The 24,373-nt window shown below is 40.1% G+C and overlaps 1 protein-coding gene across 6 annotated transcripts; it reads right to left on the bottom strand.

Moving 5' to 3' along the window:
* Positions 1 to 1,163: 1,163 nt before the first annotated feature.
* Positions 1,164 to 24,373, bottom strand: LOC106729193 (zinc finger protein 814-like). 6 transcript variants are annotated; one of them, XM_032487420.1, is made up of 4 exons: positions 24,090 to 24,373; positions 23,261 to 23,474; positions 22,262 to 22,388; positions 1,164 to 8,058 (listed from the first exon to the last, which is right to left on the bottom strand). In XM_032487420.1, the coding sequence occupies exons 3-4, from the start codon at positions 22,293 to 22,295 to the stop codon at positions 5,231 to 5,233; spliced, it is 2,862 nt and encodes a 953-aa protein (XP_032343311.1). In that variant the 5' UTR covers positions 22,296 to 22,388; positions 23,261 to 23,474; positions 24,090 to 24,373; the 3' UTR covers positions 1,164 to 5,230. The 6 variants fall into 6 exon arrangements, with proteins under 6 accessions (XP_032343311.1, XP_032343312.1, XP_032343309.1 ...); XM_032487421.1 differs by having other exon boundaries at positions 23,313 to 23,474; XM_032487418.1 differs by lacking the exon at positions 23,261 to 23,474.

The raw sequence follows: 24,373 nt of genomic DNA, 5'->3' as shown, positions 1-24,373 counted from the left end.
TGAAGGTACATTTCTTCATGGGGAACTGAGATAATATCAGAAAACAGTTTTGGAAGGCAAGTTTCAGAAAGTTAATAATGTTTATGTAGTTATTCAAAGACTGACAGATAACACTCTGGGGAAACAACACAATCAAAAATGGGCAGAATACCTACATAGACATTTCTCCAAACACACAAATGGCCAACAGGCACAAGAAAAGATGCTCAACATCACTAATTATTAGAAAAATACAAATCAAAACTACAGTACAATATCACCTCACACAGGTAGGAATGCCCATTATTAAAAATCTACAAATAATAAATGCTAAAAAGGGTGGGGAGAAAAGCAAAACCTCGTACATTGTTGGTGGGAATGTAAATTGGTGCAGCCATTGTGGAAAACATTATGGAGATCTAGAAAATTATAACTAGAACTAGCATGTGATATATTAAAAAAAAAAAAACCTAAAACAGTAATTCACAAAGATACATGCACCCTAATGTTCACAGTAGTAGTATTTACAATTACCAAGATATGGAAGCAACCTAAGTGTCCATATATATGTGTGGTATGTATTACATACATACACACACAATGGAATACTATTCAGCCATAAAAATGAATTTTTGCCATTTGCAGAAACATGGATGGACTTGGAGGGCATTATGTGAAGTGAAATAAGTCAGACAGAGAAAGACAAATACTGTGTATCACTTATATGTGGAATCTAAAAAATAAAACAAACTAGTGAATGTAACAAAAAAGAAGCAGACTCACAGACATACAGAGAACAAACGAGTGGTTACCAGATGGGAGAGGGAAGCGGGGAGGGGCAATGTAGGGGGTAGAGAAATAAGCAGTGCAAACTATTGGGTATAAAATAAACAATAAGGATATTTTGTACAACACAAGGAATATAGCCAATATTTTATAATAACTATAGTATAACCTTTAAAAATTGTGAATTACTGTATTGTACACCTATAACATATTATACAGCAACTATATTTCAATAAAATAAATAAAAATGAAAAAAAATTTTTTTTACTTAGGTGTTCAAGTAATTACAAGGCAAGGCCCCAATTTAAAACCAAAAAAATATACTTTTGATTTTTGTAAATAAAAATATAAGTAAAATACACTAACAACTAAATTTAAATAATGACAAAAGTAACTCATATAATGTAAAAAAGAATTATATATTTTTTCCATATCCATGCAAACCATAAAATATTGGGCAATATTTTGTAACAGGCAATTTTTGTGAAAGCTACTAATATTTATTACTTCACCAGTTATACTTTTATCAGCCAAATTTCACTGACTTGGATTTTTTTTTAAACTTTTTTGGAACTTTTCTAGTGCATTCAAATGAATATTCATTGAAATAAGAATGCTTTTTGTCTTTCCAAGTAGTTGTCTATTGTTCACATCATATTAAATAAACAATTTGTTCTTAACTAAAACTTGCACTGAATTGGGGAGGGAGGAGACTACTAATGAACTAAAAAAATTAACTATATGAAAAGATAATCTGGTTTGTGGAATAACATACTCTAATAGAACTAGTTATTTTGCATTCCAGCATAATAAATCACATTTGCTTATAGAGGGTCTGAAGAGAATTCAGCAGTTCTGGCAAACAGAGGTAAAAGAATCAAAATGTTTTTGTGATAATCCACCAATTGATGAGTGTGTTCTTGTTAACAGAATTAAGTGGATTAATGAGAAAATAAGCTGTAACATCATACACAATACGGATTGAGTAAAATTTTGTAGTGTATTTACATGGCATTTATATTAATACATGGCACTCCATAAAACTTAACAAAACTAGGATATTACTAATACAATAAAAATACCAATAAATTATAGTTAAGTACAATAAGACAATTGTGAAAAGGAAAAGTTATGGAAATAGTTCACATTTTAGAAGTTTAAATAAGTAGGTCACATACAAGCTCAAATACAAACCCTGGAATTCTGGCGTAAGTAAGTGTTCAGTGTTTTGTTACTTTCATTGATCCTCCCAGGGGGCGAAGTGAACACCTCTGCAACCACAGTCAGCAAGCTGAGCCTCAGGAAGCTCTAGCAAGTTGCTCAGGTATTTCTCAGCAGGGAATCCACACCAAGCGCTCAGGACCCTGCAGCTCCCTCCTCCCTACAGACAGGTCCGTGGGAACTGACCCAAATCAGAGGGTTGTGAGAAGCCCCATTTACTTCTGACATGCACCTGGGGGTTCTAGGGTCTGGGGACATCTGTGGGAGCTAAAGATTCCTGGCCCCAGGATGTCACTCACAGTAAGAGCCACAGAGGAGTGGACACCTCAGCTCTTCACATCTTCCAGTGAACCAGCGGGCAGGGCAGTTCCTAACCCCCACTCCCTACTTACACAGGAGGAAACTGAGACCTGGCGAGGAAGGTCCTTGCACTGGTCATGGATCCAGAACTTAACCCCAGGCAGCCCGGACCAGGACTTGTGGAGTCTTACCACTGACCTCTTCATTCCCTCCTAGCCAGGCTTTGGGACTCAGAGTAAAGCCCAATCCATCCTGATAAAATCTTGTCCTCATCTGCTCCAACCCACCAATTTCCATGGTGATAAACCGGGAAAATGGGTAACCACTACAAAGCAAGGCTTTATTGTATTCCTTAATGATGGAACTTAAGAATGTGATGGAGAACACATCAACAATGGAGATTAAATTTTAAAAGGGTATGGCAGAAGAATCCATTCCACTGTGAGTAGCACAAAAATTTTTTCTTATGTTAGAAAATTCTTCAGTATTAAAAAGTTATTCCATAAAGCAAAGCCACTCACATTATTAAAAAATAAGTGAAATTCCAACATACATCTTCGTTGTTTCACTGTCCTATTTGTTAAAGGAAAATAGGCAAAGGCCAATAAAGAATAAGAAAAAGATGAGCAGACATTTTAATGAAGATAACACAGATAGCAAATGAACATCTGAAAAAATACTCATCAAGAATCCTTATAGAAATTCAATTATTATAAATCAATAAAAAATGTTAAAAAAAGAAATTCAATTAAAACAAAAAGTGACATAACTCTAAAACCTCAATTAAAAAGCTAAAATTAAAACAACTGATAAACCAAATATTCAGTAGAACGTGGAAGAAATGGAACTCTCATACATTACTGGTAAGATGCAAAAGGTATAATCATTTTAGATCACAATGTTAGTGTCTTCAAAAGTAAAACATTTGTGACTCATACATTATTACATTGACAAAAGATAAAAGAAATATATATTCATATAAAGAACTAAAACAATGCTTATACCAGCTTTATTTTCAGTAGTCAAAGTCTAGAAACAAGACAAATGCCTATAAAACTGAATGAATAAACTAATCATAGCATATCCAAAAATATTACTCAGCCAAAAAAAAGTAGTATTTATATATCATTGATGAATCTCAAAGTAATTATGATAAAGGAAAACTGAAAAAAATACAGTGAACAGTGTATGATTCCAATCATATAAATTCAAGAAAATGCAAGGTATCTATTACAAGGGAAAGTAAATCAATGGTTACTTGGAGATGTGAGAAAGGCAAGGAGATTGTAATAGGACATGAGGTAAATGTACCATGACAGACATGGTCACTATTAGGACTACGATGATGGTTTCAGAGGTTCTTACCTCTGTTAACTTATCAAATTGTACACTTTAAATATATTCAGTTTAGCACATGTAAGTTCTACCTTAGTAAAGCTTTAAAAAACATAGCTCAAGACTTAAAGATCTGTACATCCCATTCTTTTTGGAAAATAGGTTTGGCAACCCTGTACTGACTCCACCATCTCTCTCCTTATGCCCTGGGGCAGAGAGGGGTCAGTTTTGCCTCAGTGGCAGCCAATACAGTGAGCAATAAGGAACATTTTTACCAGAAGTCAAAGGAATGCCGTCTGGGTCACAAGAGCCACATCCGTGGACTACAGAACCCCTTCTCCCTACCTTTCTTCCTGCCTGTGTAGTTAAGGCCTTGAGGCGAACATTACAGAGAGGCTACAGGAATCCACAAAGCCTTTTAATTATTTTTATTTTCTCTGATGGCTTTAGCTACACAAGATAAACATGCCAGGAGGTACTGATATTTGCATACAGACTGATCTGCAGAGTCATCTACGCACAGACATTTGTGCACGTACTTTTAGAAAAGGAGCATTCCACTTGTTGGCTGGTCTCCTCCTCTCGTTATTAAGCCAGTGATTCCATACCAGTTAGGGCTTCCCCTGGACCCAATGGTCTTACAACCAGTGACCCTAGCCCAGTGATGGACATCAGGAAATACAGCTCTCTGTAGACCTAGGGAGCACATCCTCAACAGTGCTGGAATATTCTGTGATCTTTCCTTTGAGTAAAGAAAAAAACTCATGCTGCTCTTAGAAGCACTTAGAGGTTCTCACAGCTGCTCGTGTCTCACAGTCAACTCTGAGATTCCTAAGATGCAAAGCTTCCAGGCCTCAAGTGGGGACCAGAAATCCCTGCTGTCTTCCCTAGGCAGCTATGGGCAGCAAGGCAAATGTGGTCAAAACTGGCAAGTCACTGCCATCATACTGTCCCTCCTCAGACATGGAAGTTTTTTGAGACCCCCTAAATTTTTTCTCCCCTTTATGCTTGTACAGCACAAATCTGTCTATAAACTACCTGCAGAGTAAATAACATCCAAGATTAAAGAGGACTTAAAGCATTTGTAAGGCCTTGATTATTGTACAAGCCAAAGAAATCTGCAGCAGGCAATTCTCCAGTTCATTACCGGAAACACTCATTATTAGTATCACATGAGACCAACACAACCCTGGAAAAGGTAGTCACTCTCTGCAAACTGTCAGCTGAACTTAGGACATTCCCTGGGAAAACACTGACCCATGTCCATGTCCAAGGTAGTCAAGGACGAGTGAAAGATGACACCATAAGGGCTCAAGTGACTCCTAATTTAACCAATACACAGGATAAGAGAGGTCAGCTTCCCTGAGCACAATGGCTTGGTGACTGATGCACATTGTGCAGCAGTAGAGGTGAAATGGCCTTGACCACAGAGAAGCGCCATGGATGGGTTAGAATGTGTAACATAGCCACAGATGCTTCCCATGTAACTTAAACTTACCAAGAACCTCCCCACTCTGCATGCTCACCTGGATGAGATTCAATTCAGACAGCTCCTCAGTTCCTCTGGCAGCCTTACACTGAACAAGAAAACTGCACATTTCCTGTACATCTAAGGCCTTTCTCTAGTGTGAAGCCTCTGATGTTGAGAAAGGGTAGACTTTCGCATAAAAAATTTCCCACATTCTCTACACTCATAAGGCCTTTCTCCAGTGTGGCCTCTCCTGTGTTGACTAAATTGGGAACTATCCCTGAAGGATTTCCCACATTCACTGCACACGTAAGGCCTTTCTCCTGTGTGAACTCTCTGGTGGTAACGGAGTTTGGAGCTAGAGATAAAAGATTTCCCACAGTCACTGCACTCATAAGGCCTATCTCCTGCATGAACTCTCTGATGATAACGAAGGGTGGAACTGGAGGTAAAAGATTTCCCACATTTGTTGCACGCATAAGGCCTTTTTCCTGCATGAACTCTTTGATGGTAAGAGAGGGTGGCACTACTCGTAAAAGATTTCCCACACTCATTGCACACATAAGGCCTTTCCCCTGTGTGAACTCTCTGGTGTCGAATCAGTATAGAGCTATTGGTAAAAGATTTCCCACATTCATTGCACTGGTAAGGTTTCTCTCCCCTGTGAACTCTTTGATGATAACCAAGTCCAGAGATTGAGGTAAAAGATTTCCCACACGCACTACACTCATAAGACCGTTCTCTATCGTGAATTCTCTGGTGTGTTGAGAGGGAAGATTTTTGGCTAAAAGATTTCCCACATTCACTACACTCATAAGGCCTTTCTCCAGTGTGAGCTCTCCGGTGTTTATTGAATTGCGATCTATCCTTAAAGGATTTCCCACATTCATTGCACTCATAAGGTCTTTCTCCAGTGTGCACTCTGTGATGATAACGGAGGCTGGCACTAAAGGTAAAAGACTTCCCACATTCACCGCACTCATAAGGCCGTTCTCCTGTGTGAACTCTCTGATGATATCGGAGGGTGGAACTGGAGGTAAAAGATTTCCCACAGTCACTGCACTCATACGGTCTCTTTCCCGCATGAACTCTCTGATGGTAACAGAGGGTAGAGCTAGAGGTAAAAGATTTCCCACACTCACCACACACATAAGGCTTTTCTCCTGTGTGAACTCTCTGGTGTTGAATAAGTGTCCACCTATTGTTAAAAGATTTCCCACATTCATTACACTTGTAAGGCCTTTCTCCTGTATGAACTCTCTGGTGTAAAATGAGGTTATTTCTTCGGATAAAGGACTTCCCACATTCACTACACTCAAAAGGTCTTTCTCCAGAATGAACCCTCTGATGATAATGGAGGTCAGACCTAGAAATAAAAGATTTCCCACATTCACTGCACTCATAAGGCCTTTCTCCGGTATGAATTCTCTGATGATAGCGGAGGGCAGAGCTAGTGGTAAAAGATCTCCCACATTCACTGCACCCGTAAGGCCTTTCCCCAAGATGACCTCGCTCATGATACTGGAGGGTGGAGCTACAGGAAAAAGACTTCCCACATTTATTGCACACATAAGGCTTTTCTCCTGTGTGAATTCTCTGGTGCCGAATGAGTGTCCACCTGTTGTTAAAAGATTTCCCACATTCACTGCACTCATAAGGTCTTTCTCCAGTGTGCACTCTGTGATGATAACGAAGGCTGGAGCTAAAGGTAAAAGACTTCCCACATTCACTGCACTCATAAGGCCGTTCCCCTGAGTGAACTCTTAAGTGTATAATCAGGTTGTTTTTTCGGGTAAAGGACTTGCCACATTCGTTACACCCATAGGGTCTCTCTCCAGTGTGAACCCTGTGATGATAACGGAGAGCAGTACGAGTGATAAAAGATTTCCCACAGTCACTGCATTCATAAGGCCTTTCTCCAGAATGAACTCTCTGATGATAACGGAGGTCAGAGCTAGAGATGAAAGATTTCTCACAGTCACTGCATGCATAAGGTCTTTCTCCTGTGTGAGATCTCTGATGATAACTGAGCGCGGACAAAGAAGTAAAAGATTTCACACAGTCGCTACACTTGTAAGGCCTTTCTTCAGTGTGAACTCTCCTATGTGGAATGAACACTGAGCTACGGCTACAAGATTTTGAACATTCACTACACACGTAACTGTTTTCTCCACTGCGCCATGTGTGGGGATGAATAAACACAGATTTGTGATTTAAGGATTTCCCGCATTTGCTGCACTTGTACTGCCTTGCCCCATTGTGAATTTTTTGATGTTGATTGAGGGTTGAGCTTCGCCTAAAGGATTTTCCACATTCGCCACACACATGAAGGCTTTTTGCAGGGTGGACTCTCTGGTGCACAACAAATGAGGATTTGTACTTGAATGCTTTCCCACATTCACTGCACACAAAACACTGTCTTTCGGTGTGGACACCCTGGTCCTGAACAAGTGCGTCTTTGGGGCTGAGGGTTTTCTTGCACTCTCCCCAGGCATGATGACTTTTCTGGCTTTGTAAAGTTGACCCGCACTGGGAGATTGGGTTTGGCTTCTCCACACTTTGAGTGGCCTGTTGCTGTAGATGTCCCACGATGGCGGGGAAGTCCTTTTCAAACGTCCCCCAAGTAAATGGCTTCTGCGACACATGGAATCTGCAGCTCTTCACAAACAGGGCCTTGTCTACGCCGCTTCTGAGGGTTTTCTCTCCCATGTGTTGCTCCTGGTGCTGGTGCAAGTCTCCACTAAAATCAAACTGTTTCACGCACGCCCCACACCTCAACAGTTTCTGGCTGAGTCGTGTTTCCTGGTGCTCAGCCAAGTGGAAAATGTCTCTCAAGACTGGACCACACATCTCGCAGGGATGGGTCTTCTGGGAAGACAAAGCTGCCTTGGGAGTCCTGGCCTGTGACCCTCCCAGAGGAACTGTCCATTCAAAAGGTGCCTCTGCATCCCCTGCTCCACAGCAGCAACCTGAACAGAAAGAGACGCTGGTCAAGTACCTGTTGATACAGGGACGGGCCAACTCACCACAAATGTGCATCTGTCTCATCTAGATCTGAGTCTACGGGATGCTTTTCAAGACAAGAGGGTTGGAATTCAGTTGAAGGAACAGCTGACTGTTGTGCATTCATTATTGGGCTTCAAGGTCACAGAGTAGTGGGGACCTCATCAGGGGAAGGATACAAAGGACAGGGTATGACACAAAGAAGAGAAGCACAACTCACTTCTCTCCCAATGGCTTCTGGCAGGAACTTTTCTGCTGCTGATGTGAGACTGGGTAGAAGTGTGCATCCAAGCCCATTAAAATCCCACTGCAACATACTAGCTGCTATTGAGGTTCAATTTAGAGAAATGTGAACATATCATATAGCACAACATGTGTGGACCAATTTTGGAGAGTTCTACAAAAAAGGTGGTGAGAGAAATGGATGAGATGTGGAGCCCAGAGAGGCAGAGATTATCCCTGGGCTGGAAATCACAGTAGGAGTGACAGAGTAGTGGAAATGAGAAATCAGCAAAGTGTTACCAGTGGAAAAGGAAAGGTAGAAATAATGAATGGCCACTGGAAATGGCACCAAAACTCTGGGTGAAGAAAGACAGTTTCCTGTTATGATGTGAACACAGCCCTGATGTCACACTCTCCCCGGCTGCCATTCACCAGAACCAGGCCCCCACTTGAGCCCACCTTGTCATGCCTGGAGTCACGCCCATTTTGGGATGCATAAAGGACTCCTTATAAGCTCTAGCTGAGCAACTACATGGGCATGCAGGATACAAATCCTAAAGGAAAAACAGGACAAATGACCTGCACTGTCCCTGAGCAAACTGGCACACAAGAGACCCAGAAAACAGATCTGGGAAAGTGATGTCAGCATAACAGCAGAGGACACCAGCCTTCACCACTAACAAAAAGTAGACAGCTACCCTCAAACAAAATTGGCTCTTGGAGGGCTCAAGAATCTAATTAAGACACTGCAGAAGAAGACGCCAAGATGGCGGAGTAGCAGGACGCTCATAGCTCACCCTCTCCTACAGATACACCAAGACTCACATCCACGGACCCACTCAGCCAACCAGAGCACCTGCGGAACTCTGACAGAACACTGTCCTCTTCAAAAGACAAAGACGCCAAAAATCTGGTAGGAGAAAGGGAAAAAAAGAAAGACAAAAAGGCAAAACAGTGCAGGACCAGTCCCGCAGGGAGGGAGCGGCAAAGGAGGACTAGCGCTTGTTCGCTGGGTCTCCCCCTCGCCAACGGAGAGGCCAGAGGCACAGAGGGGGAGCCTCCGAGGCTCGGATCTGTACAGAGCAGCCCTTGACCTACAGAACTAAGTTAAACGGGCACAGGGGGTCCCTGCGACACCCAGCCCAAGACCTGAGCAGGGAGCTGGGGGCCGGGACAGGCTGCCCAAGGTGGGCGGAGGACGGGGACTATAGGGTGCTGAGCAATGTGAATGAGTGGGTGACACGGTAGAACAACCTGGGCCCTCAAAAAACAGCATGGCTTATGTGCCCCGGGGGGAAGGGTGCATACCCCCATCTCTGAAACCCAGGGAAGGTTTTCAGAGAGGAGAGGCAGGGCTCAGGCACGGCTGCCATATCCTCCGAGGCTTGGCACCCAGGTGGGGGCGGGGGCGAAACCTGAATCCACGCCTGGGGGTTTGGCAGCTTCAAAGGCCAGACAGTGACTTGTTTGCAGCCCAAGTCAGACAGGATCCTTCCACCCTGGTGCCTCGCAAAGTTCACGCCGCCAGGACAAACAAGGAGCTGAGTTTGGACACGGAGAAGGGGCGGGGCTGTTCCGCGGGCTTCCCAAGGCCCGCCTGCGGAGCACCGCCCCAGGGCGGAGCCACCAGTGCCAGGGGACGGTGAGTGGCCCCTCGCCTTTCTGGCAGGAACGCTGTGCTGGGAGGGGAGGCACGATCTGCTTGCTGACAGGCACTGTGAGCAGCACAGACTACGGCGCCAATGAAAGGCTTCTAGAAAGCTGACTTCCGAAACACGGCGAAGACACAAAGGCTTCTCATTATGAGCACACAGTCTCCAGGAGAACACCACCCCGTTTTTAAATCTGTTTTTACCTGTTGTATTTTCTATTACCTTTTTAACTTTTACTTTTTAAACAGTTACATACCCTCCCAATTTTAATCCCTTTAAAATTTTTCTTTTAAAATAATATTATGATTATTTTAAAAAATCCACAGCATATCATTTTTCTCTCTCTTGGTTTTGATCTCCTGTTATTGATTATACACAGGTTTCAAATATATTTTTTTCTCTTTTCCCCCTTTTTAAAGGCTTTTAAGATACATCTCAACAAGATTGCTATTCTGCTTCAACTTGCTCTTCAATTATTCATTATACGCTGTTTTCAAACCTTTCTTTTCTCCCCTTTTTCAAAATTCTCTCTTTATCATATCTTTTAATCTGTTCTATTTTTTACTACCTCTTTAATTTCTACATTCTAAACAATTGTATATGCTTCTAGTTTTAATTCCTTTTAAAATTTTTCTTTCTAAACAATTGTATATGCTTCTAGTTTTAATTTTTTAAATTGTTCTTTTAAAGTAGTTATATTGTTATGTTTTAAAAAATCCACCTGATTTCATTTTCATTTCTTTTGGGTTTGATCTCCTGTTATTGATTATAAATAGGTTTCAAATATCATTTTTGATCTTTTTCCTTTTTTTAAAAAGGGTTTTTAAAAAGACGTCTCAACTCAAATACTAGTCTGATTCAAATTGCTCTTCTATAATTGATTATACACTGTTTTCAAACCTTTTTTTCTCCCTTCTCTTTATCTTCTTTTATCTGTTCTATTTTCTACTAACTTTTTAATTTCTACTTTCTAAACAGTTGTATATGCTTCTAGTTTTAATTCCTTTTTAAATTTTTCTTTTAAAGTAGTTATATTATTATTATTTTTTAAGAAATCCACCTGATTTCATTTCATTTCTTTTGGTTTTGATCTCCTGTTATTGATTATAAATAGGTTTGAAATATCATTTTTTGATCTTTTTTCCTTTTTTCTAAGGGTTTTTTAAAAAGATGTCTCAACTCAAATGCTAGTCTGATTCAAATTGCGCTTCTATAATTGATTATACACTGTTTTCAAACCTTTTTTTCTCCCTTCTTTTAAAATTCTTTTTTTCTCTCTCTCCTTTATTAATTTTTTAAGTTTTATTCCTACATAGGCATTAGATAAATGAACTCCTTTAAGGACCACAATAGATAACTGATACTCATAAGCCACAGTGCCAGAAAGATATGAGCAAGATGAAGAAGCAGAAAAACCATTCCCAATTAAAAGAACAAGAGAAAACCCCTGAAAGAATGATCAATGAAATAGACATCGATAGCCTACTAGATCAAGATTTCAAAATAGGAGTGATCAAAGTATTGAAGGAACTAAAAGAGATAGTGTTTAGAGATATAAAATATGTCAAAAATGAAATCAAAGCTATAAAGAAGAGCCAAGTAGAATTAGTAAACTCATTGGCTGAGATGAGAATGGATCTAAAGGCTGTGGAAAGCAGACTAGATAATGCAGAGGAACGAATTAGTGACCTAGAAGACAGGACAACAGAAAGCACCCAATCAGAACAACTGCAAGATAAACAAATAAAAACAAATGAAAGCAACATAAGGCACCTATAAAGCATGCCAATCTTCGCATAATAGGGGTCCCAGAAGGGGAAGAAAGATCAAAGGGGATTGAAAAGGTTTTTGAAGAAATCATGACTGAAAACTTCCCAAACTTGAAGAAGGAATCAGATATCCAAGTACAGGAAGTTCAAATGCTTCCAAACAGGAAGAACCCAAACAGACCCACACCAAGACATATCATAATCAAGATAGCCAGAGTCAAGGATAAAGAAATGATCATAAAGGCAGCAAGAGAAAAGCAAAGAGTGAGTTACAAGGGAACCCCCATAAGGCTCTCAGCTGATTTCTCTACACAAACACTACAGGCCAGAAGGGAGTGGCAAGATATATTCAAAGTCCTGAATGAAAAAAGATGCAGCCTAGGATACTCTATACAGCAAGGCTATCCTGCAGGATAGAAGGAGAGATAAAGAATTTCACAATCAAAAACTAAAAGAGTTTAGCAACACTAAACCCATGCTAAAAGAAATATTGAAAGGTCTACTCTAAATAGAAAACCAGCAGGATGCTACAGAAATGAGAAACTCATAACTGGAAAGGTGATAACTCATGAATTACAAATAAAATAAACATGAAATTGTAAAAGAAGACATCTAAATCATTAAGAGTGGGAGAGGGAAGCAAGAAAATATAGAGTATTTTTTTTTCTCTTTTTTAAATTTTTTGTTTTCGGTAGGATGGGTTTGAAATATAGTAATGGGATAACAGACTTACAGAAAAGGGTAACCACAAGCCAAAAACTTACAAGAGAGTCATAAAAACTAAATAAAACCCATGATAATACACAGGAAAATTACCAAACCACAAAAGGAAGAAGAAGGGAACAAAGAGGAAATACCAAAACAACTGCAAAGATAAGTTCAAAATGGCAATAAACATACATCTATCATTAATTACTGTGAATGTTAATGGACTAAATGCTCCAGTCAAAAGACATAGAGTGGCAGACTGGATAATAAAGCAAGAACCTTCAATACGCTGCATACAAGAGACCCACTTTAGGGAGAAGGACACATATAGATTGAGAGAGAAAGGATGGAAAATGATATTCCACGCAAATGGAAAAGCCAAAAAAGCTGGGGTAGCAGTACTGATTTCAGACAATATAGACCTTAAAACAAAGGCCATAAAGAAAGATAAAGAAGGACATTTTATAATGATTAAAGGAGTGATACAAGATGAGGATATTATACTCGTTCATATATATACACCCAATATAGGAGCACCTAAACACATAAAACAATTACTAACAGAGATAAAGGGGGATATTGATGGGAATTCAATCATAGATGGAGATTTTAACACCACATTAACATCACTAGACAGATCTTCCAGACAGAAAATAAATAAGTCAACAGAGAAACTAAACAATACAATAGAAAAATTAGATTTGGTGGATATTTTCAGAGCATTATGTCCCCCCAAAATAGGATATACATTCTTTTCAAGTGCACATGGAACATTTTCTAGGATTGATCATGTACTTGGGCACAAAAGAAACCTCAACAATTTTAAGAAGATAGAAATTATCTCAAGCATCTTTAATGGCCACAATGCCATGAAACTAGAAACCAACAACAGAGAAACAAAGGAGAAAAAAAGGAAAGCATGAAGATTAAACAATATGCTATTAAAAAACCAATGGGTCAATGAGGAAATCAAAACTGAAATTAAAAAATACCTTGAGACAAATGAAAATGAAAGCACAACCACACAAAATTTATGGGACACAGCAAAGGCAGCGCTAAGAAGGAAGTTTATAGCGATAAAGGCCTTCCTCAAAAAAGAAGAACAATCTCAAATAAACAATTTAACCCACCAACTAAAAGAACTAGAAAAAGAAGAACAAAAAACCCCAAAAGGCAGAAAGAAGGAAATTATAAAGATCAGGGAGGATATAAATTAAACAGATTTAAAAAAAAAAAATCAATCAAACTAAAAGCTGGTTTTTTGAAAAAATAAATAAAATTGACAAACCTCTGGCCAAACTCATATAGAAGAAAAAAGAGAGAGCACAAATTAGCAAAATAAGAAAGGAAAATGGAGAAATTACAACAAATAAAATAGAAATACAGAGTATCATACGGGAATATTATGAAAAACTATATGGAACCAAACTGGATAACCTAGAGGAGATGGACAAGTTTCTGGAAACATACAGTCCACCAAGACTGAATCAAGAAGAAACTGGCCACTTGAACAAACCGATCACAAGAAATGAAGTAGAAATAGCAATAAAAAAAATCTCCCTACAAATAAAAGTCCAGGACCGGATGGCTTCACTGGGGAATTCTACCAAACATACAAAGAACTCATACCAGTCCTTCTCAAACTCTTCCAGAAGACTGAAAAGGAGGGAATACTCCCAAACTCATTCTATGAAGCCACCATCACCCTGATATCAAAACCACGTAAAGACACTACCAAAAAAGAGAATTATAGGCCAATATCACTGATGAACATAGATGCCAAAATCCTCACCAAAATATTAGCAAATAGAATCCAATAACACATAAAAAAGATTATATATCATGACCAAGTGGGGTTCATCCCAGGGACACAAGGGTGGTTCAACATACACAAATCAATCAATGTAATACATCACATTAACAAGAGAAAGGACAAAAACCACATGATCATCTCAATAGACACAGAAAAAGCATTTGATAAAATTCAACACCCATTTATGATAAAAACTCTCGCCAAAGTGGGTATAGAGGGAACATATCTCAACATCATAAAAGCTATATATGACAAACCTACAGCCAGCATAGTACTCAATAGTGAAAAACTCAAAAACTTCCCACTTAAATCTGGGACAAGACAAGGATGCCCACTATCACCACTCCTATTCAACATTGTCTTGGAAGTCCTAGCCACAGCAATTAGGCAAGAGAGAGAAATAAAAGGGATCCAAATTGGAAAAGAAGTGGTAAAAGTGTCACTATATGCCAACGACATGTTACTATATATAGAAAACCTTAAAAGGTCCACACAAAAACTACTAGAGCTGATTGAAGAATTCAGCAAGGTAGCAGTTTACAAGATAAACGTTCAAAAATCAGTTGCATTTCTTTACACTAATGATGAATCAAGAGAAAAAGAAAGTAAAGAAACAATCCCCTTTAAAATAGCACCCAAAGTAATAAAATACCTAGGAATAAATCTAACCAAGGAGGTGAAAGAATTATACACAGAAAACTATAAACCATTGATGAAGGAAATTAAAGAAGACTTTAAAAAATGGAAAGATATCCCATGCTCTTGGATTGTAAGAATCAATATTGCTAAAATGGTCACACTGCCCAAGGCAATCTACAGATTTAATGCAATCCCTATCTAATTACCCAGGACATATTTCACAGAACTAGAACAAATCATAATAAAATTTATATGGAACCATCAAAGACCTAGAATTGCCAAAGCATTACTGAAGAGAAAGAAAGAGGTTGGAGGAATAACTCTCCCAGACTTCAGACAATACTATAGAGCTACAGTCATCAAGACAGCATGGTATTGGTACAAAAACAGACATATAGACCAATGGAACAGAATAGAGCGCCCAGAAATGAATCCAGAAGCTTTTGGTCAAATAATCTTCGACAAAGGAGGCAAGAATATACAACGGAATAAAGACAGTCTCTTCAGCAAATGGTGTTTGGAAAACTGGACAGCAGCATGTAAAGTAATGAAGCTAGAACACTCCCTTACACAAAATACACAAAAATAAACTCAAAATGGATCAAAGGCTTAAACATAAGACAAGATACAATAAACCTCCTAGAAGAAAATATAGGCAAAACATTATCTGACATACATTTCAAAAATTTTCTCCTAGAAGAAATAAAAGCAAGAATAAACAAATGGGGCCTAATGAAACTTACAAGCTTCTGCACAGCAAAGGAAACCATAAGTGAAAAAAAAAAAGACAACCTATGGAATGGGAGAAAATTTTTGCAAATGAAGCTGACACTGCAGCAACACAGTGGAGATAAAGAAGTCGAACCACCACATAAAAAGGATTGCTGGGAGACATCAGCTTAGCAGACTCCTGAAGATGAACAGGAAAAAAGATGAAGGGTGGGGCTATGTGTATCCACCAAATGGTGGAGCCATCACATCCCCCCATGGCCTGTTCAGCAGAGGCCCCTGCAGCTTTCGGTTCAGAGAACCTGGACAGGCCCTGCTACACCTGCAGACCCAACAGGTCACACAGCAGAAGAGCTCAAATGTTTACAGTGACAGACCCCAGCTGCCTGCTCTGCAGAGGGCACTGGCAGCTCCTGCTCTAAGTTAACCGGTAGCCATCACCGCGGGGGACCTGCCAGAGAATAACATGCCGAGTCACCCCCTGACCCAAAGAAGCAGCTATTGTTCTGCTTCACAATCATGGCTGCCACTCCCAAATCCTGCACACACCCCAAACCCCAGAGCTACAACTGCTCCATGGATGCACATATTCCATAACCTGGCTCCACGGCTGTCACCTGAGGGCCACCGCCTCTGGCACCAGAGCCAAGGCCTCTGTGGGCGAACCAGTGCCTCAGACCCCAGAGACGCCGTCTCTCTACATGTGCCCACACAGGTGCCATCACCACTCAGCGTGTAATTCCATCTCACAAGTGAAGTCAGCATCACTGCAGGCTGCTCAGTTTCTGGGACCCTACCAGGGCTACTGCTCTGCATCCCTTCACACCCTAGCATTCAGATCCCCATGTCAGACATCAATGCCACCACAGCTACGAAGCCCCCTACAAGAGCCAGACTTAGCGTCAAGAAGGAACCCCTCGGCCAAAACATTTTCTGCGGGAGAAAGAGGTCAGGAGATCCCCAGCAGTCTTCTCCACTACTGCAGACATCCAAAGCTCTACCTACTGAGCACCTCTGCCATCTTTGCTGACACTGACCTCGGTTCTCAGAGCTGCACAGACACTAAGCCACTAGGCCTTCTAGTAGCTGGAACAGCCACTCCCCATCAAGCTGACACACTCACACCCATACTTAGGTGGAAATATTCCCCACTAAAACCTTGTGTCAACTCTGGAAGAAATGGGGTATAGCTAAGTGGTAAGTACATGCTTAGCATGCACGAGGTCCTGGGTTCAATCCCCAGTACCTCTACCAAAACGCATACATACATACATACATACATACATACATACATACATACATACATAAACAAATAAGCAAGCCTAATTACCTCCCCTCAAAAAAACAGATAAAAGCTATAAAAAAAAAAAAAAGAGCAATTAGAAGAAATGACTGCTCCATGAAATGTATGAACTTCAATGCAAGGGTACAAGAAACACACACACACAAAATCAAGGAAACATCACACCCCCGAGAGAACACAATACTTTATCAGCTGCCCTCAAGAAATGGAGATCTACAAGCTGTCAGACAAGAAATTCACAATAATTGTTTTAAGGAAGCTCAATGAACTACTAGAAAACACAGGTGAACAATTCAACAAAATAAGGAAAACAATATACAAACAAAATGAAGTTTTTAATAAAGAGAAAATATTTTTAAAAAGAGAAATTATGGCGAAGAATACAATGAAGGAAATGAAAACTAGCTGACATGATCAGTCAAAACAATGAATATGAAACTGAAGACAGATCTTTTGAAATCATTTAGTCAAAGCAGAAAAAAGACAAAACAACAAAAAAAAATGTAAAGAAAGTCTACATGAATTATGGAGCATTATAAAACAAAACAATATTTGCATTATGGGAGCCTTAGGAGAAGAGAGATGAAGGGGGAGAAAGTTTATTTAAAGAACTAATGAATGAAAACTTCCCAAATCAGGGGAAAGAAGTGACCTTACAGGTAAACCATGCTCTTAAGTCCCCAAAAAGATTCAATACACAGAGAACTTCACCAAGACACATTAACATAAAACTCAAAAAGTAATGACAAAGAGAATTTTGAAAACAGTGAGAAGAAAACTGTCTTATACAAGGGAACCCCCATAAAGATACGAGTGGTTTTCTTACCTGAAACATTGCACACCATGAGACAGAGGGATGATATGTTCCAAATGCTGAAAAAATAACTCAAAAACTGCAAACCAAGAATACTTCACCAACAATGCTGTCCTTCAGTAATAAAGGAGAAACACTTTCTCAGACAAATGTAAGGTGAAGAAGTTCATCACCACCTAACTTACCCTACAAGAAATGAAGGCTAAACAGTTCTTTGAGCTGAAATAAAAGTACACTAACTAGTAACATGAAAACATATGAAAATATAAAACACATTAGTAAAAGTAAGTATATAGTCAAATTCAGAATGCTCTAATAACATACTACTATGTTAATCATTCAACTATAAAGGATAAAAGAAAAGAATATTAAAAATAACTACACCATAATAACTTGTTAATGGTTACTCAATACACAATACAATAAGATGTAAACTGTGAAATCAAAAATATAAAAATGCATGGGGGGGTTTAACTGTAGTTTTTGTATTCAAAAAACTGTTTTGTTTTGTAATCAAAGCTACCTTGTTATCTGCTTAAAATAGAATGTTATAAAATGTTTTATACAAGCTTCATGGTAACCACAAAGCAAAATCTATAGCAGATACAGAAAAGATAAGGAGAAAGGAATAAAAGCATTATTACTGTGGAAAATGATCAAATCACAAAGAGGAACAGAGGAACTACAAAACAGTCAGACAATAATTAATAATAATAATAAAGATGGCAATAGTAGGTCCCCCAAAATTTCTCCCATCAAATGACATACAGCAGCTGAACAGAAAAGAGAAAAAGACTCAACTATATGCTGTATATGGTAAAGTAATTTCAGCTTTAAGGACAAACATATGCTGATAGTGAAGGTACTGAAAGAGATATTCCACACAAATGGAAATCAGAAGAGAAATGGGGAGGCTATACTTAAGTGAGACAAAACAGACTTTAAATCAAAAACTGTCATGAGACAAGTATCATTATACAATGATAAAGGAGTTGATTCATCAGGAGGATGTAAAAATTATAATTATATACGTAGCATACATTAACTATTAAACAAATACTACCAGATCTGAAGGCAGAAAAGCCAGCAACAAAATATTAATAGGGAATTTCAATATCCCCCCTTCAACATAGATGGATATCCAGAAAGAAAGGGTATATTTGAACTGAACAACACTTTAGTCTAAATGGATATAACAGATGTATACAGAACATTCTATCCTACTATAGCAGAATACACGTTCTTCTCAATTGCACATGGAATATTCTCTAGGATAGATCATACGTTACGTCAAACAAGTTTTTAAAAATTTCAGAAGACTGAAATCATATCAAGTACCTTTTCCTAATACAATGGATAAAACTAGAAATCAGCAACAGGATAAAAGCTAAAAACTCCAGAGATAGGTGAACATTAAGCAGTATGCTCCTGACCAATCAATCAAAGGAAAAACCAAAAGGAAAATCAAAAAGTATCTTGAGACAAACAAAAATGGAAACAAAACATATGGAATGTGCAAAGTCAGTTTTAATAGAAATTTTAGAGAAATAAATACCAGCACTGAGAAAAAAGAAAGATCTTAAATAAACAACCTAACTTTATACCTCAAGGAACTAGAAAAAGAACAAACTAAGACCAAAGTTAGCAGAACAAAGTTAAAAATGAAGATCAGGGTGGAAATAAACAAAATAAAAACTAGAAAAACAATGAAAAGATCAACAACACTAAGAACTTTTTTTTAAAGATAAAATTGACAAACCTTAACCTAGACTTAGAGGAAAGACTCAAATAAATTAAGCAAGAAATAAAAGAGAAACAAAAGATCATAAAAGACTACTACGAACTGTTATACAACAAACTAGATAACTTAGAAGAAACAGATAAATTCCTAGAAACATACAACCTGGAAAACTGAAGAGGCCAATAACAAGTAAGGATGTTGAATCGGTAATCAAAAATCTCCCAATAACAAAAATAGGCCATGACCATATAGATTTCACCAGTGAAATCTATCAACATTTTAAGAAGCATTAATGTCAATCCTCAAACTCTTCCAAAAATTTGAAGAGGAAGGAACATTTCCAAACTCATTTTAGGAGGCCAGCATGAACCTGATACCAAAGCCAGACAAGGATACAACAGGAAAAGTACAGGCCAACATCCCTGATAATAGATGTAAAAAAAAACTGAACAAGATACTAGCCAACCAAATTCAATAGCACATGAAAAGAATCATAAACTGTCATCAAGTGGGATTTATCCCTGGGATACAAAAATGTTCCATCATAAGCAAATCAATAAATGAGCTGCTATACCACTTAAACAGAATAAAGGTCAAAAAAAAAAGTATAATCATCTCAATAGACACACACACACACACAAAGCATTTGACAAAATTCAGAACCCTTCCATTACAAAATCTCTCAAAAACTTAGGAAGAAGAGAAGAAATATACCCCAATATTAAAAAGTCCATATGAGAAAATTCCGTAACTACTAGCATACTGAAAAGTAAAAAGGCAAAAGCTTTTTCTCTAAGATCAGGAATAAGACAAGGATGCCAGCCTCACCACTGTTTTTCAAAATAGTAATGGTTCCTAGCCAGAAAAATAAAGCCAAAAAATAAAAAAGAAATGAAAAGTACCCAAATCAGAAAAAAAGAATCAAAACTCTGTTTGCAGATGACATGATCTTTTTTTTTAACATTTTTTTATTGAGTTATAGTCATTTTACACTGTCCTGTCAATTTCCAGTGTAGAGCACAATTTCTCAGTTATACATGAACATACATATATTCATTGTCACATTTTTTTTTCGCCGTGAGTGACATGATCTTATATAAAGAAAACCCTAAAATCTCCAACAAAAAAGCTGTCAGAATAAATAAATGAACTCAGTAAATTTGTAGAATATAAAAATCAACATACAAAAGTCAGTTGTGTCTATATACTAACAATGAAATATCTAAGTAAGAAATTAAGAAACCAATCTCGTTTACAATAGCACTGAAAACAATCATACTTAGGAATAAATGTAACCAAGGAGATGAAAGATCTGTACACTAAAAACTATAATACACTGATGAAAGAAATTGAAAACACAAATAAGTGAAAAAATATCCCACATTCATGGATTGGAAGAATTATTATTGGTAAACTATCCCCACTACCCAAAGGAACCTACAGGTTCTATGTGATCTTTACCAAAAGTCCAAAGGCATTTTTACCAGAAATGGGTATGACACCAACAGCACAGGCAACAAAGACAAAAGTAAACAAGCTAGGCTACATTGAATTAAAAACCTTCTGCACATGAAAGAAAGCAATGAACAAAAGGTAGAAAACATATGCAAATGTCATACCTCATAAAGGGTTAAAACCTAAAATGTATAAGGTACTCTATAACTCAACAGCGAAAGAATAATCTGATCTAAAAGTGGGCAAAGGACCCAAATAGACACTTTATCAAAAAAGATCCACAAATGGCTAACAGACATACAAAAAAATGTTCCTCCTCACTAATCATCAGGAAAATGCAAATCAAAACCACAATGAGACATCACTTCACACCTGATAAGATGGCTACCATCAAAAAGAGCAGAATTAACAAGTGTTGGTGAGGGCACATATATAAGGAAATCCTTCTTTGTACAATGTAATCAGAATTTTTTTTTTTAAAGGCAAAATCACAGAAGCAGAGAGTAAAACGCCAGGAGCTGGGGAATAGGAGAAATGGGGAGATGTTGGTCAAAAGGTGCAAACCTTCAGTTACAAGATTAGTAAGTTTTGAGGATGCAACTTAATAACATGGTGACTGTAGTTAACAATGATGTTGTACACTTGGTATTTACTGAGAGCAGATCTTAAGCATTCTCACCAAAATAGTAACAATAATTATTATTACTATAATAATATAACTTTATGAGGTGATAGCTGTTTAAATAATTTCACTGTGACAGTTATTTCACAATATATACATACATCAAATCATCACTTGTACACATTAATATATAAAATTTCATATCTTGACAAGACTGGGGAAAAAAAGAAAGAAAAAAGATCTAAACACTACAAACCTTGCAGGAGGGCTCTGAAGATGAGCTCATGGTCCAGGTAAGTAATAACCATGACGATGCTTACATGCCTGGCACAGGCAGGGACAAGGAAATGTCAGCTACAAGAAGGGAGCAAAACCTGGGACACAGGTGAAATGGATGTGGACACAGATTCAGACAGAGAGAGAAAACAGGTAATGTAGAATCCATCAAGCTCACTTTTGATACTACTGATCTTGAATCCTTTTCCTAACAGGGTTCAGTACAGCAGGTATTGGGGCTGCAGGAGAAAGAAGAGGACAGTGCAAAGAACCAGCCCTAGTTACCATAGCAACCACCTAGAAATCTTAGGAAGCAAGTAGTGCCCACAGTCCACATGTGAGAAGAACAGCACTCCCTGGGGAAAGAGGGGGGTGAGGTGGGATTGAACATAGCCCAGGTCACTGAGAAGGCTGTGAGAGTCTTACCCAGTGAGGAGATAAGTGCAAAGTTCTCCAGCATCACATCGAGGTACAGGCGTCTCTGAGTCTCATCAAGGAGTCTCCATTCCTCCCAGGAGAAGTGCACTGCAATGTCCTCAAGTGTCACACTGCACTGTTATGACGGAGACAGATTTAAACTATGAACATTCTCTCTGAGATCCCATAAACCTTCTCATCCTACATCTGTCCCTCCCTCATCCTCCTCCAGAGCTCCCCACCACACAAGAATTCCAGTTCTAGGTTCCCCTGATGCCCACCCTATCCTCAGGGTCCCTTTAATCACTGTATTCAGTCCTCAGCAACATTGAGTAGGATGGTACAGACATGTCATCCAAACTTTGGTCCTGGCCTGTGGGGTCCCATCCAACCTGCCAATCAATTTTCATTGGGCCTCTAGAGCGTGACTCAAAGACACAGCCAAAGTTGGGCCCAGGCTTCACCCTCAGTCCCCAATACCAGAGACGAGGGGCTGACACTTCCTCCCAATGTGGTCATCATTCTGCAGACTGTACCTCATTAACCTCTGCAATCCTCACAGCTGCACTCCCACAGCTGTGCACATGGGGAAAGACAGATGCTACTCTGAATGCCTCCTGTATACCTTTATTGATCCTTGCTTCAACATTAGCGACCCAGAAATACATGCGACTACAGATGCCCATGACCCACTTCCACTTTTGTGCTGCACTTCCTGCCCCCTCAGCAGCCACAACTCTCCTCTCTCCCCTCAGTCTTCCTTGGAACCCTGGCCTTGATGGTCTCATTGTCAGGCACAGTGACTCTCACAAATGACAACATTTGCCCCAGACCTATTCACCGTCAAGACGGAACACCTCAGACCCCACCAAAGCTCACCACAAAATCCTGGTGAAGCTGTACGTTAGTGAATAAGCAAGAGCCCAGGCCTCACAGTCACCTGTCTCAATTACTCCTATGCCTCCAGAGCCATCTCACGTCCACTCATCCCATGGAAGCCTTAGTCACCTGTCAGACCACTCTCTTCCATACGGTTACAGTGTTCACTCGTACTCTTCACCTAGGGGAGAAGCTGGGTTGTTGAGTGCCGGCAATCCTGACCAGGTGCAGAGCCGGGAAACCACTCATCACGCACCCTCTTCTTTCAGACCAGCTAACAGTATAGCCATGATGATCTGCATTCCCCCACCTAACTGGAATGCACAGCTCTTTCCTTCAGAGCCTGTGGAGAGAGGAAAGCAACCAGGGATGGGCTCCAGGTAAGGTCAGCCCCCCCCTGTATCCCCACCAGCCCTGGATCCCGGTGATCATGGACAAGCCTCTGCGCCTCAGTCCTCAGTGCTGCCTCTTACCAGTGCTGTGATCCTGGATGAGGACTCCCCTCCCTACGCCTCACTGTCCTTTTCACTCTCAGTTGAGTGTGTTCCCTCTTTGATCAGCTCTTGGAGAAGAATCTGAAACCCTAATATAGACTATATCCCACTTCTGTTCACAACACTCCATGGTTTCCAGGTTCCTCAGAATGAAAACCTCTCTGACATTCTACTACACACTGTTTACTGCCGACATCAGACAGACCCCAGGTTTCCCGAACCCTCCACCTCAGCCCGGCCTCCAGGCCTCCAGGCCTCCAGGCCTCCGCACCTGCGGGTTCCCCCGCCGGGGGGCCCGTCCCCGCGCCGTCACACCGTCTGCCAGGAACACGGCCCCACCCGCGGCCGCCTCCCCGGCCTGGACCCCGGGGCCCGGGCCGCAGGCACGCGGGCAGGCGCCCCGCAGTCGTGGCTCTAGTGTCCGGCGGGAGAGGGCGGTGCGGGCCCGGAGGACGCGCGTTTACCTGAGGCGGGTCCCTCAGCGCGGCCGCCATCGGGGTCTGAGGGCGGGAGCGGCGGGAGAGGAGGGGGACGCGGGCGCGGGGGTCCGTATCCCGGGCGTGGCGCGGCGTCCCCGGGGCGGCGTCGCCTCTGTGCCGCGGGAATAGCGCCTCCTCTCGGACCTTCCTAGTCCCCTCACCTCAGTCACGGGCCAGCGTTCCGGAGCCAAAATACACACGAAAACAGCAAAAATGGCCGCTTCGAGGACGACGCCGGAAGTCCCGCCCCAACGAGATGCGCACGCACG

This window comes from Camelus ferus, chromosome 9, assembly GCF_009834535.1.
Source record: "Camelus ferus isolate YT-003-E chromosome 9, BCGSAC_Cfer_1.0, whole genome shotgun sequence".
NCBI lineage: Eukaryota > Metazoa > Chordata > Mammalia > Artiodactyla > Camelidae > Camelus > Camelus ferus.
The sequence above is the reverse complement of the archived record's forward strand: the minus strand, read 5'-3'. Positions and strand labels throughout refer to the sequence as shown.